The following is an 18,072-nucleotide window of genomic DNA, read 5'->3' on the forward strand; positions in this document are numbered from 1 at the left end:
TATATAGTTTAAAGGGTTTAAGGAGTTCATGAAAGCAATGGGTTTATACAGAATTATTGTAACTCCAAAAATATATTCACTTTCACTAAATGGCCCTTGAAGAACCCCCTTTTTTAAGGGTATATGCCATATTGTTATGAATACAAATATATAAGGTTTTCCACCCATCTGAAGAACGCTTGACCAGGCAAAGAACCATTTAAGCATCAAAAAGTGTTCTTTATGTAGACCTGGTTCTATAAAGAAGCACTTCCATAGAACCCTTAATGAGAGCACATTAGGGATGTGATGGTGATTACATTATACCGCAGTTATGTGATGCCAGTGCTCTTTGTTGTCATCACTGCAGTTATTATTTATTTATAAAATACACAGTTCTGGCTTTATGATCTGATTGACTGATCCATGTGTAGGGTTGGGCTGTACACAGGTAATATTGTATATCGCTGTATAGAAATATTATGACGTTATCTCCAAATACATTATGTCTAATGTGTCTATCTAGTACATGGCCAAAATTGGACATTCATTCATGTGCATTTAAGATGGCCACAGGGTGGGGGCTCTGTGGGAGCTCACTGATTGGTGATGGGGGAAAAAACAGGCCTGCTGTAGTTTAGAATTAGATTTAGAGATTTCCATTGAATTGAAATCCATGGCTCTGATTATGAATTATTATGACCCATTTGGACTCAAACTAGGCACAGAGACATGGTCATTAATAATAAACCCATTTCCATTTCTTAACATCTTTAAAACAAAATCCATGGTTGAAATCTGGCAGCTGTTCTTTACAATGTGTCAACATTTCATCATGAATGGAGCAATAGAAATGCTCCAAAATGACCTAGAAAATAATATTTATACAATGTTCTTCCACTCATTAAAATTTAAGAAGGGGTTTTCGTTCTCCTGTAAAGTTGCCAATTTGCAGTTTTGAAGAATTGTGATTGGCTGTTGCTGAGGTCACATGCAAAATTACTGCAACGAGAATAAGGCAGTGGTGCGCTGAGATCCAGCATGATGATCTAGCGCACATTTTGCATGGAGTTTTATAAATCTGGCCTACTCTGTCCAACCGAACACAACCGAACACAGTCTAGCTCACAGCTCATTTCCATACAAAACAGAGGACCAGTTGGTGCATGGCATCCTCTCAGGGGCCACACTGGTTGATCGCCCTGTCTGAAATCCGTCCAGTGGGATGACAGGGGGACATCCAGCCGAGATACAGGAAGCAGCACAGTCACACTACTGCACCAGATGGCAGGGAATAGCCAATCAGAGCCAAGCAATCTGCGCCCGCTACCGCTGGTGTGCCAACTGCCCATTCGAGAGCAGTTTGTAGTAATCAGACAGCCATAAGTACAGAGAGAGAGGGTTTACTGCATTCATGTGGGTGGGCTTTTGTGTGTGTGTGTGTGTGTGTGTGTGTGTATTTACACTACTATTGGACGGGTTTAGTAACATTTGTGATTTAAAGAACTGTATTTTAATTAATAACAGAAGATAATATGCAGCCGTGTGTTGGTGCTTTTGCCAGTTACAGAGTGTTGATGGCCACGAGGTGGAGTTAAGCAGCGTTATATAATAGGAGAAACACACACACTCAACAGCTTCTCCACCAACGGTGTAGTTGTTTATATGGGTAGGCTTTATATTCCAAGTATCACAACAGCGCCTAATCAACAAATCACAGTCAAATCCATAAAAAAATGAACATGGTGTCAGATGCCCCCTGGCCATCCTCAGAGCTCCCGTCCTCAGTGGTGCCAGCCTACTGATTACAGGCCATGCCCCACACCAGCTGCATCTCATCTGCAATGCTGTTATCTGGACTCTCTCCTCAGTTAGGACCAGAGATGGACTGGCCTTCGGGAGGACCGGGACAATTCCCGGTGGGCTGCTAAGAAGAAAAGTTCCCTCAGTGCACCAGCCAATCATGCAGATGCGACTAGTGTTGCGAGAGCCGGGCTCAGGTTTGTTTCTACAGCATGATCTCTTTCTCTTGGACACTCTTCTGCACCCCATCTTCTCTCTCGCGCACATTCTCACTCACTCTCTGTCCAGCCAGGATACAGAGTATGGAAAAGCCTGATCCTGACTCTGTCCAGATAGCCTAATCTGTACAGAGTCAAGATTCAAGAGTTCTTCGTTTATAAACCTTTGAAAGGGAATAAGTAGCTTCCAGCAGAGGATGCACTACTGTACTCCACCCAGGAAGTCGGGCGGTGGTGGCTCAGCGGTTAGAGCGCCGGGCTATCAATAACACTGTTGGACCCTTGAGCAAGGTCCTTTACCCTCTCTGCTCCCTGGGCGCTGGAGTTGGCTGCCCCCGCTCTGGGTGTGTGTATGTATTCACTGCCCCTAGTTCACTAGTGTTTGTGTGTATGTTCACTACCACAGCTGGGTTAAATGCGGAGGACACATTTCGGTGTACAATGACAAATACATGCACCTTCACCTTTTACTTTGCTTAAAAGTCTTTAGCAACATTTCTAACAGTCTCTCCATCCACACTAGAGAGCGGAAACTGGACTCAACACGCTAGTGTGAGCATGCCAGCTCAGCAGGGGATACTAAAACCTACTAAAACCATGTAAAGTTCCTCAAGACACAAATGTGGCAGCCACAATAGACAAGAAAATTCTTCAGGTCTCCATAACCTCCCCTCATCTCCCATGAATGAAAGGAAAAGTAGGAAAGAAGTTAAAGGACAGGAGAAGTAGCAGAAGTACCGTGATGCAGCCTGTGATTGTGATTGGCTGGTCTAAACAAAAGTCCAAGGCTGAATTTAGTTCCCAGTTCTAGTATGGATGTTTTCACACTTGCCCCAAGTACACAAGTCCGCTCCCAGGACTGATTCGGGGCACATTTGGGAGAGGGGCTCATGGAAACTGCAAACAAGGAGACATTCTCGTAAGAGAAGGTCTTTAGCCATCCAGGCGAAGTCGTAGAAGTCACCTGATGAAATGTAGAGCAGACCGCTTGAAGCGAACCCCAGACCACCAAGGAAGAGGACCAGAGATGGGTTCTCTGGGCCACTACCGGGCTCAAAAACAGCTTTCACACTTACGTACTGAACTCTCTGAGCAAGCAGTCCCGGATAGTGTGAATGCTAGTGTGAAAACACCCTTAGACTTTACAAAGTTTCTTGGGCAATCTAGAGTTGCTGTAATTTGCCCATTCTGTGTTATGACCTCTCATTGCCTGTACCTCAACTGCCTGTCCATGTCTTTGCTACCTCTTGTCTGCCTTTTGTGATGTTTGGAACATTCCTGACCTCGATTTTGTGTCCGAGCCTCATTAAACTACAGTCTACAATTGCACCCAGACTTCCTTACCTTTAAATGTGACAGTATAAGACTGGAAATGCTTTATTGTTAAATATCCTCAATTATTATCTGTGAAAGCCATAATATCAATAATTGTAATACGAATAATTAAACATTATAAAGTGGATTTGAAACTAACATGCATTTGAAACTGTTGAAGGTTTGGAGTTTTAGCATAATTATTTTATACATTTTTTTTGTTGGTTTACTTGGATCCCCTTTAGCTAACAGAAAGATATTGATATTCTGGCATCTATTTGCATCGAAATTGGTTGTACCAAGGGACATACTGATGGAAAGGCTTCTACTTGGTGTGTCCCCTTTAACTTTAAAGAGAGTGGGCTGCACAGACTCCACAAGTTTGTGCCAAGGCCTCTGATGAGAAGATCAGAGCCACCTGAGAGTCGTCTGAACTTGAGCTTCAATGGAAGAGATAAGACTCTAAAAAATCTGACCTTTTTTTAGAAAGGCCTTGACATGGTCAGAATCGCACATTTGCATTAATTTGAATATTTATTTATCATTTCTGTGCTTTGTTTTTATTTATTTCCTGGCTTTCCTTAACTTTCTGTTGTCCATTTTCAAGTTTAAATAAAAAGAAATCCAGATTTGTTTTGTGGACCCCACTGTATATCATTTCAAACTTTTCAGTGGCAGTGTGTGCATGTGTGAGAGGAAAGGAGTAAAAGAATGGTAGCCTGGTCCAATTACCAGCCCTTAGCCCTTGATACTGAGATACAGCAGTGGTCAACAGAGCGTCTAGATAAAAATCAATAGTAAAGAAAACCACAAAATGCTAACTTCAACAGCACTCAACAAATGAAGTCCCGCAGGTTAACTGCTGCACTCTAGCACCTAAAGGCAGCTTCATCAGTCATGACTGAATCAGGCCAAAGGTCTGCTCCAGCCATCATATGGAACACGTGAACGTAAGGCTGTCCAGACGTTTATTTTTCCCTTCAAAGGGAGATCAGCTGGCTTTGCACTACTGCTTAATCTTCCGTGCCACTTTTTATATTAAATAACAATCAAACAACGGCGAGCGATGACCAACAACTGCTCTTCATTTCTCCGGCCCATTGAGTCCTGTCTTCCTCTAGCAGGCTCATTTTACTCTTTTTACTTCTTTTCACCTTTCCCCTCACTTCTCTTATTTAAGCCATAATTTTATGTTGGAGTCAGACGTCGTCAGTCATGTGCTTGCTGGCGCTGCTGAAGGTCAGTTACAGTAAGGCGGGAGGGAGGTGGGACGAGGTGGGGCAGTTACAGGGGTTGCAGGAATCAGATATGATTCAGTGTACACTGTTGGTAATGTAAAGTGTACATCATATGAAGGTTCTTTAGACCCTTAAACAATTCTTCACACTGCCAATGATAAGGATGATATGACTGGAGCAAAAGAGGGGCAAACTCTTGACAACAATTCTTGATAATAGAAGAAACACTGGGCTGGCGTGATAAGCAGGTGTCCACAAACCTTTGGACATAATACCTGTACACACATAGTTTGCATAATCTTCATGGAAAAGCACTGCCCATAGATACTCTGACTGGCTATCAGACAGTCCTATAAGGTTACCAGAGAAGTAGTGGGGTGACAAGAAGGGTGTAAAGCATTGCTAAGAGACACGCTGGAGCATCCTCTGAAGATCCCCAGAGGGGTAGTGGGGTGACTAGATGGGTATAATGCTCCTCAGCACTGACTAAATACAATCAAATCTTTAAAGTACTGTTTCCAGAAGAGGACAGGCTGTTACTACAGCAAAACCCTGAGTAGAAACACAGGGCTGGATAGGCAGGTGTCCAAACACTTTTGGACACATCAGTGGACATAAAAACTGCACACATAGCTTGTATAATCTCTATAGAAAAGCACTGCCTGAGGTCACCAGAGGGCTAGTGGGGTGACTAGAAGGGTATAATGCCCCTCAGCATTGTCTGAATACAATCAAATGTCAAAGCAATGTGTTTCCAGAAGAGCACAGGCTGTTACTACAGCAAACAGGGTACAAACTCACTACTACTACCCTTGACGAAACACTGGACAGGCTGAATGAGCAGATGTCCACAAACCTTTGGACATAACAGTGTGTAGTCTGGGGCTCTCGGGTGGAGCAACCGTCTAAGTGCTGGCCCTATTTTTGGGAGATTACTGGTTTAGTCCTTGATGATGTCACAGCCATCCCTAGCTGGGAGTCTGAATGAGCGTCATTAGTCCTCCCTCGCCCCCCATCACTCAGCGCTATGCTAGCCAGCATGGGTGTTTGTTAGCTAATGCAACACAACTGGCTGTTCAAACTGTTGCTAATGCAACTTCACTGGCAACACAGCAATTTGTGTATAAATATTGGAATGTGTGGATTTTAATAATCTCCAACCATCCAAAACAGATTATTATTATTATTGTTGTCATTGTTGTTGTTGCTGATATTCATACATGCATTGATTATGATTACATGTTTGTGATTAAACTGCTTAATACAGCGATCCCAGTATACCTTATAATATATTCAAATTCACTGATATGCTCTTGATTTGACTTGAAAAAGTCTCACCTGCTTTCCTGCACTTTGTGCTTCAGGGCGAGGTATTTCTTCTTGGTGTTCTGCAGCTCGTGGGCCAGCCTCTCGATTTCGTACTTGTATTCCTGCATCTGAGACTTGTACATGTTGAGTTCGGCCGACAGGGCCTGGAAAGCACACACAAGAGGAAATTTACAACATGAGAGATTTGAACACTACTATGGTCCCCTCAGTGCCCTTATCCACAGTAGTTATCCAGCAACACAATTATTCATAAATTGGCTTATTATCAGTAGTAGCATTCATTATACTTAGCACGCTCATTTTACTCACAGTGGTTTTACTCATTACAAGATGACCCTCAACCCTTAGAAGCTGCAGTTAGTGCCAGCGATAACAAAAGCCTGGTGTAATTTTAGATGAAGCATTTCTCATTTGTGGCTCATTGAAGTGAAAGATATTTTATTGTTTCTGTTTTAATTTGATGAAGCTATTATTGTAGTTGTGGACAGCAGGTAAGTTAAACTGTATGCCAGTGAAAGCCTGAATACTGCTCCGAAATTTTACTACGGAGCTAAAAATATATTTAAGTAAAATCTTAAAAAGCAGCTATGCTAACACTGCTAACAAACGCTGGACTTTGTTACTGTTGTAAGCTTGTCTTTTCGTGCAGAGAAGAAGAGGAATAGGAGCTGGAGACTGGAGTTATTTCATTTGCCTGAGCAGGAGCTCAGTTCACAGTCCATTCTGCAGGCAGACCTCAACCCCAAGTTCCCCCCCCAAGTCCCAAGTGTTAAGCCCCAAGTGTTACAGTACACAGCTTTATGGGTGGTTACAGGTGAAGGGACAAAACAGAAGGTCAGTCTTTATTATGTTTACAGTCTAGGCAGTTGCAACAAGATGTATCTGCCTGACCCTGAATCTACTGACCCTTAACCTCAAGACTATCAGCATCTCCAGAAAATAGGCATTCCTGACACATAGTCACCTTCAGATCATACTACATTTTCCTAATGTCAGGATAGCTGGCTTTTCTCGTCTTGATGTTCCAATCGAATCAACCGTGTTTATTAAGGTATTTTTAGCTTTGGCTCACACAAATTGTGACGTAAACATTGTGAATAACCAATAGGTGAGCGCTGTCCATCCCCAAGGAAGCCCCTTGCTGTCCCGGTCTTTTAAACAGGGTCGTGTCCACATTCTGTAATGCAAACTGCAATGACAAGCTGTCTTTAGATGTGAGAGACTGTTAAACTTTAGTCTTTTAAAAGTATTTTCACAGTCTTTTTTAAGTCCTCTAGTGTATGGTTAGCATTGGATGCAAATGTCAAACATTCCAAAACTGAATCTAAAGAGAGGATATCTTCTACAAAAGGAGAATGATCCCAGATATACCCCAAAAGCACCACTGACTACCTGAGGAGACACAAACGGAAGCTGTTGGAATTTGCAAATAGACCATATTTGTGAATAGATCATAAACACGCTGTTCAACAAGACGAATCCAACATTTCTCAGAACTAGAAGCTTTCTGCAAAGAAAAAAATCCAAACACATGAACTAAAAGACTTGAGGTTTGCTGGTTCTAATCCTGGGTCATTCTGCCTGCCATCAGCAGCTGGAGCCTGAGAGAGCACAATTGGCCTTGCTCTCTCCAGGAGAGGAAATCTCTCTCTCTCTTTCTCTCTCTCTCTCTCTCTCCCACTCATTAATTTAGCTTGATGCTTGTCGGTTTCTGTTAGCCGATGCATCAGAGCTGGGTAACCAGTGCTTTTCTTCAATTGTGTTGGTTACCTGGTGACTGTGCATCGGCATCAGTGAGGCATGTGTCAGTCCTCACCCTCCCAGCGTCAGGAGCATTACATAAGATAGGAGGGAGAGTACTAATGAGTGGGTTGGGTAATTGGCTTAAATCTAAAATTGGGGAGGAAAAGTGGGTAAAATTTAAAACAAAGAGAAAAACTGAAAGCTTTTTGGCTGCTATAAAAGTCCAGAATTTGTATTGTTTCCAAACATTTACACAGGTTGCGTTGTTGATTTTTCTGATTTGAAAGACTGTGAGTAACTGTGCATCAGGATTTGCTAATTTGCTGTTAGCAAAAAGGCTGTGTTTATTGCCTCTAAATTTATTATTTGGCCGAGGATGCCCAAACGTTAGCATAAAACTGTGCATACAGAGATGAGATCGGTGACAGTCCATGCTCTTCTTTAGCTGTAAACTACAAACGCATACATTGGATACCAACCATGTCTTGGCGAATCTACTCTGGCTGGGGTCAGTGATAAATCATGTTCACTAGATTTCTTGCTAAACTACTGAAAGTAATTAAATGACATGAAATAATAACAGAAATGAATATCGATCCTATAGCTAAACGCACAACACCTCTAGACCTCTAAAGGTTCAAAATGAATTCTTGGGGGTATTCTCAGTCCAGTGTGAAGGCTAAGTGGCTGCAACAGATAGGGCTGTTGCCTGACATGTACAACTACAGCGATTCTCTTGGGGTCATCTCCCAGCGATTTCCCAGCACTGATTCGAGCAGACGTTGGCCAGGCTTTAACTGTCAATCATCTGGACGTCTCTGCCCTCGACAACCCTTCCCTGGGTGAGTGACCAATTTGCGGTGCCCGGCCATCAAACGCTGGCTATGGCTATCAGATTCGTGATAGGGCCGATTTTTTGGGAAGATTACGGGGGGAGACAGTACAGAAAAAAGGAGAAAAGGAGGTAAAGAAATGAAGGGAAAATAAGAGAACAGAGAATGTGTTGGGGGGGGTAGCAAGAGGGAATGATTAAAGATTGAGACAAAGCGGTGGAGAGAAGCCCCCAAATGTGCTGTCTTGCCAAGGGGGCCTGTCAGGCAGCTGCAGAATTGAAGAGGTTTCTGGGAAGCTGAGTCTTCTGCCGAATAAAGCAAAAGAAATAAATAAATGAAAAGCTTGAACTAACTCGCAGAGTCCCATTTAACAGGTTTATTTAAGAGCCTTGGCTTTCTCTGCTGGTAAATAAATGGGCCTGGATGCTGGTTAGGCCCGCAGGCTGTGGCTCACAATGTACTCACAATGAATCTCCTCACAGGACTGCTGATCTAAGATCAGATCCAGCCATGTTCATAAAAATCTTGCTCCAGAGCACAAAGCTGATCCTGCTTCAGCACTTCTGCTGAAATAGACTTCCTGGCTCACACGTGTAGAAGTCTGCAGAACAAATCAGCTGATGTAGGATCAGTCAAATTTTCTACATAAGCCGACTAATAACGCCACTTATTTCTTACGGACGTGCATTGTGGAAGAAAAATAAAAAACATGCCTTGTGCAAGGACTCTTACTAGTATGTGCGGTGTGCCAGCCCAGCCAGTGAATCGAACCCCAGACTTCTTGGTTTGTTCATAATGTTCTTGGATAAACATTTCTTGTTCAGATTTTTTAAATATCACATTCACCGACACTATTTAAAAACTATTTAAAAACCTAATAAAAAACTGTTATTTTAAATATTCTGCCAATAATTACAAATTACATTTATTTCTTATTTATTTTTATAGAGAAAACACTATTATTTGTATAGAATTTCTCTTTTTTCCTAAATTACAATAAAATGTATGTAAATTTACAATAATTATCTGTAATTAAACATGCAGATAATAATTAAAGGTTTATTGTCCATTCTTTGTAATTTGTAAATTTGATTAGCTTTATATGTATGTGTACACCATAAAAAAATGACTTGGAGTCAAATGACTGCCAAACAAAATATGCAAAATAAAATTATATCCTAATTAAAAGTTTAAGATAAAAATCTACAGAAATTTAAATTTCAATTAAAGCAAAGAAACAGCATTATAATGTTTTCCCCCTGAATCATTACAATCGAACACATTCCAAGAAAGTAACAAAACTTAGTTCTGCAGCAAAGATATGCATACTTCTCACCGTCTATGTACATATAAGGCGTCTCCTTCAGTCACTGGTACTCACCGTTGACTGAGTGACCTCAGTGTTATGGGCTGTAAGAGCAAGTTACCGTTTTCTGTGTTGCTAAGTGTTATTGGTTGTGTACTAGTGTTTACTCTCATGCTACCACAGAGGTATTCTGTCAGTGTTTGCAGTTCTTCAAACGTGTTTGATCATAATAATTGAAAACAAATCTGTACTGGAGTTTCACTGCAAAAATGAAAGAAAATGTACTTTAATTTTACAGTTTTTGTTTGACAACCATTGCTGCCAGTCATCATTTCAACAACATCCAGAAATGTAATATAATAATGTAACATAATAATCTCATATCTTTGCCTATAAATGTTTGTTTAATATAATGTGATTCCATTTTTACCAATAATATAATACCTTACATTACATTGGGAATGTATTCCTTTTTCAGGTTAAATCAGTTGCAAATCTTTTAGACCAAGGAGGAGCATTTTTCTAAAAAGGGGTTACCTTTGTCAAAAAAAAAAGGAGAAAGGAGAAACAGAAATGGCTGAATTTTGCTGGTAGAACTCATATATGATCTTTCCTGTTCTGACCTTAAGCTATTTGCCATGCATGTTTAATTCTTTCTTTGGACTTTAATTCTTTCTTCTAGTTAAAAACACAGATTATATTTATCTACCGTGGCATCTGTCAAGGGGTGGATTTATTAGGCACCAAGTAAACAGTCAGTTCTTAAGTGGGTTTTGTGTTAAAAGCAGAAGAAATGGACTAAAGAAATAAAAATCTGAGCCTTTTTAACAAGGGCCAAATTGTGATTGCTAGACCACTAGGGTAGAACCAGTGAACTGGCGGCAGGGTCATGGGCACCTAAGGCTTATTGGCTTTATGGAGGCTCCACTCCACAACCACTCCACAACAGGAGTCCATGTCCTAAATGGTCAGATTAGTTGTGGTGGCACAAGGTGGACCTACGAGGATGTGTAGGACAACGTGTTGTTTTGGTGTTTCTACTAAACTATTTAGGTGTTTCTGTACAAGAGAAGGATGTTGATAGACTTTGCAATTGCTTTAAACTGTGAGTTTGTGAGTTGAGTTGAAACCCTGCCTCACTGTTAGATACTACTGAAGTGTAGCGCAAATAGCAGAAATGCTTATCAGGCTAAACAATTAAACTCACTCTGTTAATACTTGATCATGACTGACCTACATCTGTCTCAGAAAGCATTCCGATTAGCATTGCTGCATCTCATTGAAATTTAATGACTTCAGGCTGCCTCAGCATTTTTTGTCGCTGGCACTGTGCACGCAGGGTTAGCAAAGTGAAGCTGTATGAAGTGCAGAACGCTCAGAAAGATACAGCATACTGTAATCTTAGTAATTGCTGGAGGTACAGTTACAATGTTCTTGTTTAATACTCTTCTAATTTAATACTCTAATAAAATGTGGGCTAAAATGAACACATTATCAGACATAAATATTACATACAACAATTATGTCCGATAAACATCATTTTTCTCATGTAATAAAAATATAAGTAATCTATTTAAAAAAAACTATGGTCAACTTATAAATATAACAGATGTAATAAGGTATTGAAGACAATACAGTATAAAGGTTACACTACATTGAGTGGTCCTTTGTAGATGATTAAAAACTCTTGGTATTATAAGTAGCATATCCAGGTCCACAATCACTCACATCTGTATGATGTGTCCATTCCACTGATTTAGCGGTTGTCCATACCATCTGTGAAGGCCATGACTGTAGAATTATCCGAAGGGCTAATCCCCTCAATTATGCAAATCCAGTAGTTCTTTATGATCAGTGTTCTCTGGTATGCCCTCTAGTGGACACCTCCATGATCCTGGTCCTAACTAAGGATTTTAATCTCAACCCAAAACCCAACACTATCATAACATCCTAACATTCTTCCTGGTCCCAATCCTAAGCCTAACCTTTGCTAGATCAGATTATGCCTTTAGTTTACGATGATTTGGGAGAAGACTGTGAGAGGGGGAGTTTAGGTGGAAGTCCCTCCTCTGGTGTGTGGAGCCAGGAATGATAGATGACAGGGTGAGGAGAGGAGAGGTGACGGGTGGTGGAGGGTTGTGGAGACTTGACATCGACACATGGCTGATGCCAAGACCGAAACCTAACCCCTTCTCTGGCCATAGTCCTAACTTCACCCTTAAGTCAAAGCTCAACCCTAACCCTAACCCTAACCCGAAACCTAACTCTAATCCTGGCCCTAATCCTAAACCATAATCCTTAATAATCCAGTCCTAACCTCAAATTAAAAACCTAACTCTGACACATGCCCTTATTCTGATCTTAACCTTAACCAAAACCTAATCCAGTTACAGAAGGGTGTCAGCGTGTCTCTAACAGCTTCCTGAGGATGTTAAGATGGTGTGAATTCAGTCCAATATTTTAATTACCCAAATACACTGTTCCTAAAAGTCTACTGAATATATTCAGATGCTTCAGGTAATAAATAAAATGAACACACGGTCCAGTTCAGTCGTTTATGGTGACGTCATGGAAGCCAATGCTAAATCCAACTGTTTATCACAACTTTATCTGTAACCAACTGTTTATCTTAGTTTTGGTTCCCCAATGTCCTCTTCAGCACATGGCTCTGTTTTGTCTTCTTGTCTCCGCCCATCCCCGCCTAGTCATTAGTGCTCCCAACTGTGTCTCCTTTGTAGCCCTGCCCTCTCGTTATCCTCTCCAGGTGTTCCTGTTTGTGTCTTGTGCTCTTATACCCCTGTGTTTCCTTGTCTAGCATTGTTGAGGTTAATTTTCACGTTCGCGGGTGCTGTGTGAGCGCTATGTTGGTTTCCTTCTACTTTGCATTACTGTCATTTTAGTTTCCTTGCTTTGTTCTCTGTTTTGTTAGTTTATGTTTTCTTTTGTGTTCCTGCTGTATGGAAATGGCACTTGCATTCTGCCTCTACACTCCAGTTACATTATCAGTAGGCCAAAGCTTAAGCGCTTGTAATTTGCACAATGTGGCAACAGAAAAGTAACTATTGACACACCTGGGACAGTTGTTCTATTACAAGCTGTCATGCAAAATCCATATTTTTTTTACTTTTTGACATAATTGATCATCTGTTCTTTACATTGTCATTTATTACGCATGTACCAATAGAAATGCTCCAAAATAACTTATAATCATTTTACATTGACTTCCATTGAAAGTTAAATTTCCTGCTCCTGGAAAGTTATTTAAATGTATTTATATTGTGCTTTTCCCAACCAATGTTTTCACAACGCAGCTTTACAGGGACCTGGGTCCGAGCCTCTTTTGAGGAAGCTAGTGGCAAGGGAAATACTTTAGATCGAGAGGAAGAAGCCTTGAGAGGAACCAAGACTCAAAAGGATAACCCATCCTCCTCAGGTTGACACCGGACAGCAAAATGATAAACAAAACAGGAAAAATCAACAATAAAACAAAAATAAATGAAGACAAAAATGGTAAATTTGCAGTCAGTTATTATATTGTGAGGTTTATTCATGATGAATAAAGACATATTCCAGATCCTGGGTTAAGGATGGGCCTGAGATAGGCTTATGATTATTTGACTGTATGGGTTTGGAACGTTTAGTAGAGCTATGTGAGCAGTGGCTTTTGCTTTGTAGTGGAAAGCCAAGTCCCCTCTCTGATGTGTGGAGCCAGGAGTGATAGATGACAGGGTTAAAGGGGAGCTGACAGGGTGGTGGAGGCTTGTGCAGACTTGACATAGACACATGGACAAGGTAGAGATGGAATTTATAGAACGTTACATGAGAGAGGACAGGCTTCAGGCACGTTCCTCTTCCCAATATTCAGTTATTTCATAACTCTGCTTAATGTCAACCCAAGACCTAAACCCTTTCCTGGCCCTGGTTCTAACCTTAGCCTTAAGTCAAAGCCCAACCCTAACCCTTACGAAGGGTATCATTTGGAGATATGAGGTTTATTCATGATGAATAAAGACAAATGCTAGATCATGGGTTAAAGATGAGCCTGACTGATCTGCTTATTTCGACTTATAATTGGAGTATTTGCTGTGTAACCCTATTAATCTATAGGCTCGACAGTATTTTTTATCAACCCCAGAATCCAGGAACTCAAGCCTTGCATGCCAAGCAATTACTAATGCTGGACTTGAGGAACCCTTAACACAGACTTTGCACTAAACTTACACCAGAAAGGTGGAGCTCCAAGACAGACTGGGCTAATCGAGTGGGCATTGAATGTACTGTATATGTCTTCCTAGATTCATATTACACCATATGCAACATGTTAAGCATAGGCTTCTTCTTGCTGGGTCGATGGGCACTAAGTAATATATTTTTTACACAAATTTTCAACTCCAGCCTACTCCAGCCTACTCCTTCTACTAATAGGTCAGATCAATTGTACAGACACAGCTGTAATCTTTCAAAGAGCCTTCTGCAGGACATTATTACTGATTACAGTGCTAGTTTAGTTGGAAAAGGGCAATTATAGCAAATTTCTTTCATCAGATATCTAACAATAAGCGAGAACACCTTCAAAACAGTAATGAGCACAATTAAATATTCATTACTTAAACACTCAAAGGCAATGTTAATTAATGCTAATTTCCAAAAGTGCAGGTGGGAAAAAATGATACTTCAATCAAAACAAAGAGAAACTGAGGTGATTTTTCACTTTTGCTCTAAATGGGGCTTCTTTTCCCCCAATGTTAGCACTAGCGCTCAATCCTGTGAGAGGGTTGTTTAGTTTAAGCTTTGTCGGTTGACGCCTGCGGTGTGTAAGCCATTAGGCCTGGGCTTGGTAATGAATTATCAGTAAATTAAACTTGAAGCGGCATAGCCTTCAGGGTGCTAATACTCTCTATGTGACGTGTTGAGCTAGGCCTGGAAAGTTCCGAACTCTGCGGATATGTAAAAGAATAGCCCCCTGAATCTGCAGAGATAAGGTGTTCTCGATCTTCAGAGTCAGAATGAATAATTTCTTTTAGAAGCACAGATGCCCACAGCGCTGTGAGTCGACATTCCTGCCTCTTTACACAGGACCTGCTCACTTCAGCCAAAAGCTTAAAGGACCCATAACTTACTTTTTTCCCTCTGATTTAATTTTGCCCCCTTAAGCTCACTTACATGCCCATTTCATAACTTTAGAATCACACAGACTGTTTAAAGACTGGCACATGTAAATGAGCTCTATCATGCCCTGTGTTGTGCCTCTTGTCTGCTGTGACTGGGGAGGGCTAAACAGCTGTGGGCTGAGAAGGTGGACATACAGAACTGCCCTGGTTTTAATGTCATCACAAAAACTCAAATTCAGTCACTTTTGCAGCTTAGTTTCCGTGTATGGACTGTACGAACGGGGGGCTGAAGACTTTTGTGTAGTATACCTTATACTGTTAAATAGCACAGAAAATTTGATTTCTAAAAATATGGGTCTTCTAGTGCAGTGGTCTCCTACTCTGGTCCTTTTAGTGCCCTCTCTGCTCCCAGCACTCCTAGACTAATTAATCAACTCATTAACAAGCACTTACTGAGTTAAAGTGGGTGCATCAAAGCAAAGGGAATTATAATGGAAAGCCGTAGAAAATACATACAGTCACATTTAGTCTTTTCATTGTGTCAAAATGTCCTAAAAATTGTGTTTTTAACCCATAAAATTGTTCACAGCTCTGCTCTTATAATAATGGATCCCACTGTCCTCATAAATTGAACAAATCCCAAATATGATTTTTTGTGAAAGTCAGAATCTTTGTAAAAACTGGGTAAGTGAGTTTTAAGAATAAATCATTTTTTCCTGAGAACAGCTGGAAAGGAGGCCCAGTGTTCTTAAAAAGCCTAATAAGTTGTCAAATATTCTCTTAAAATAGCTAATTATTTGCTTAAAACTTCTCACTCTTTGTTGTTTTTTTTTTATGTAGCCATCAGTTACATAGCCTTTTATTCTGCATTTTCCATCTTAAAATAAACAACACAAGAAATATATATATATTTTTCATTATTCAGTTAAATCCATGTAGTGGATAGAGAGCAAAACAAAGGTACTTCATTCAATTCCAATTTCAATAAGTAGAAACTAGAAGATATAGGTGGCGAACACCTTTGGAAAATGTATAACTGTGGTGTGATGTTGGAAAGCCATTATTTTCAGAACATAAGTACTTCAACTTATCGTTTTACAAGTGTTTACAAGGCCTTACAAGTGTGAAGATACTTGTAAGTTTAAGATGAATAAAAATGTATAAGCTAATCTAATTGGTAAAGGAATATCAATTGGTTCTTAGATTTCCTCTTAGATTTAGTGGGGACCACTGCTGTTGAGGAACAGTTTGGCCAAAAAACAACCTTTATTTTTCGCATCTCCTAAAATGTAGCTAAGACAAGTTCAGTGTGTGAAATAATGCTGTGTAGCTACAAGGCTAATGGCTCAATTGTGAAAAGGTGTGTTTTCTGAGAAAACGGTGAAGAACGTTTGTAAGTCTTTCTGGATTAGAGTGACAAATGCATTTAATGTAAACGTAAATGTTTGCAGCTGCAGCTACAAGACTACATCTCAATTGTGTTGACCAAAGTAGCAGAGCAAAGTAGCAAAGTAGACAAAAGTGCAGCTGCTAATGGCTACTTTGACTTCTACTACTACTATGTGATGTAGCTAAAGATAACTTCAATGAGCTACAATTACTTGTTAGCTACATTATCTTCATAGCTCCAGTGAAGAATAATGGTAACATGCTGGCTATGAGCTACAATTCCTTATTAGCTACATTATCTTTATAGCTCCAGTGAAGAATAATGGCAATATGCTGGCTATGAGCTACAATTACTTATTAGCTACATTATCTTCATAGCTCCAGTGAAGAAAAAAGCTTCTGACAGCAAACATGTCTTGGCTGATCGACTAGATTCGATGCAGGAGACTAACTGTGTACAATTCTCTCAGATTACCCTTAAAGGCCAACTTCTACGAGGAACACATTCCTGGTTACATCACGCTCACTGAAGACATATGAGCGGAAGGCTGTCTCATCACTATTTCATCCTCCCCCCACCCCTCTCATTCCGGCCTTGTGCTTTTTTAATGGCGAAGGAATTAGGCCGTCTAAACCGCACAAAAAGCTGCGGGCGAGAGGACAGGCGAGACCAAAAATCCCCGACGACATTAGCGCCAGCCGCCTGCGGCCTGGGCCCAAGAGCTCTTAATTAGGCAGAGAGGTAACTAATTATTCATTCGCACGATAGCGGGAATGAGGGGTTGGGGGGCTGGTGAGGGGGGTGAGAGAGGAGAGCGATAAGTGGAGAAATGATTTATGGTCTGATAAAAGCCCTCAGTGTGGGGTGGTGGTGGTGGTGGTAGTGGTTCTGGTATGCCTAGACTCTTGGGTTGACATGCTGGCCTGTCTGCAGAACCAGGAAGGGAGAAAGGAAATTAAGAAAGAGAAAGAGAGAGAGAGAGGGAGAGAGGGAGAGAGAGAGAGAGAGAGAGAGAGATGTAAGTAAACCTTGAGCTGTTTGGTCTTTTCCCTCTGCATCTGCTGGTAGATGTGAAGCTGTTCTGCTGCCTCTGGACCAGGCAGACGAGCTAGTATGTGCTTGAGCTCCACATACAGCTTCTCCTTCTCCTATGTATGCACACACACACACACACACACACACACACACACACACAAATACATACAATGTTCAGTAATTTGCCAAATGAATACTCCACAGTAAACTCACCCTAGTTCTCTTGGTGGATATGAAACCCTCATTTTAGCTATTGTTATTGTTGCTCTTATTCATGTATTAAGGCTATGCAAACACACTCCATTAACATGGGAACACACAGCTCTTTCAACAGCACCACTAGTGAAGGTGACAGCAATACAGGGCTTTTCAATTCAGCTGTACCGGCAAAGAAATCTTTTGTTCTAAGCAGACTCCACTCTACGCAGCACATTCACACACAAATACAGGCGAGTTATTTAGTTTGAATCAACGGCAAGTTAAACAATATATTTTTTCTGTACCCATCTCACTCAGCCAGCCACCGACACAAGCTTAATGAATAAATGAACGTTTTTTGCTTCAAAATGCATTAAACACTGAGTTTCCTTTTTTCCCTGATATACGTTGTTGGGAATGGACTTTTAATTATGATTAGTGCCACCTTTTATTGAAGAAATAAAAAAAATATTCTTAATATATCATATGCCAGCGGTTACTCCAAAACTGATGTACAGCAATTTGGGCTGAAACTCTTCACAAAACTTTTGATGCTCAATGAAACAGAGGTACTT

The 18,072-nt window shown here is 40.7% G+C and overlaps 1 protein-coding gene across 4 annotated transcripts in view; it reads right to left on the reverse strand.

Annotated features, from left to right (window-relative positions):
• cfap58 (cilia and flagella associated protein 58) overlaps positions 1-18,072 on the reverse strand; it is a 169,512-nt gene that overhangs the window by 33,205 nt on the left and 118,235 nt on the right. For 2 of the 4 annotated variants that reach the window (XM_072657287.1, XM_072657286.1), the window contains one exon: positions 5,891-6,024. The exons of 1 other annotated variant lie outside the window; for it this stretch is intronic. In XM_072657287.1, the coding sequence (XP_072513388.1) occupies positions 5,891-6,024 (134 nt within the window). Of the gene's footprint in view, positions 1-5,890; positions 6,025-17,292; positions 17,413-18,072 lie in introns of all 4 variants that reach the window. One more of the 4 variants, XM_072657285.1, reaches the window with a different exon arrangement.

The sequence above is a fragment of the Salminus brasiliensis genome, chromosome 15 (assembly GCF_030463535.1).
Source record: "Salminus brasiliensis chromosome 15, fSalBra1.hap2, whole genome shotgun sequence".
Classification (NCBI taxonomy): domain Eukaryota; kingdom Metazoa; phylum Chordata; class Actinopteri; order Characiformes; family Bryconidae; genus Salminus; species Salminus brasiliensis.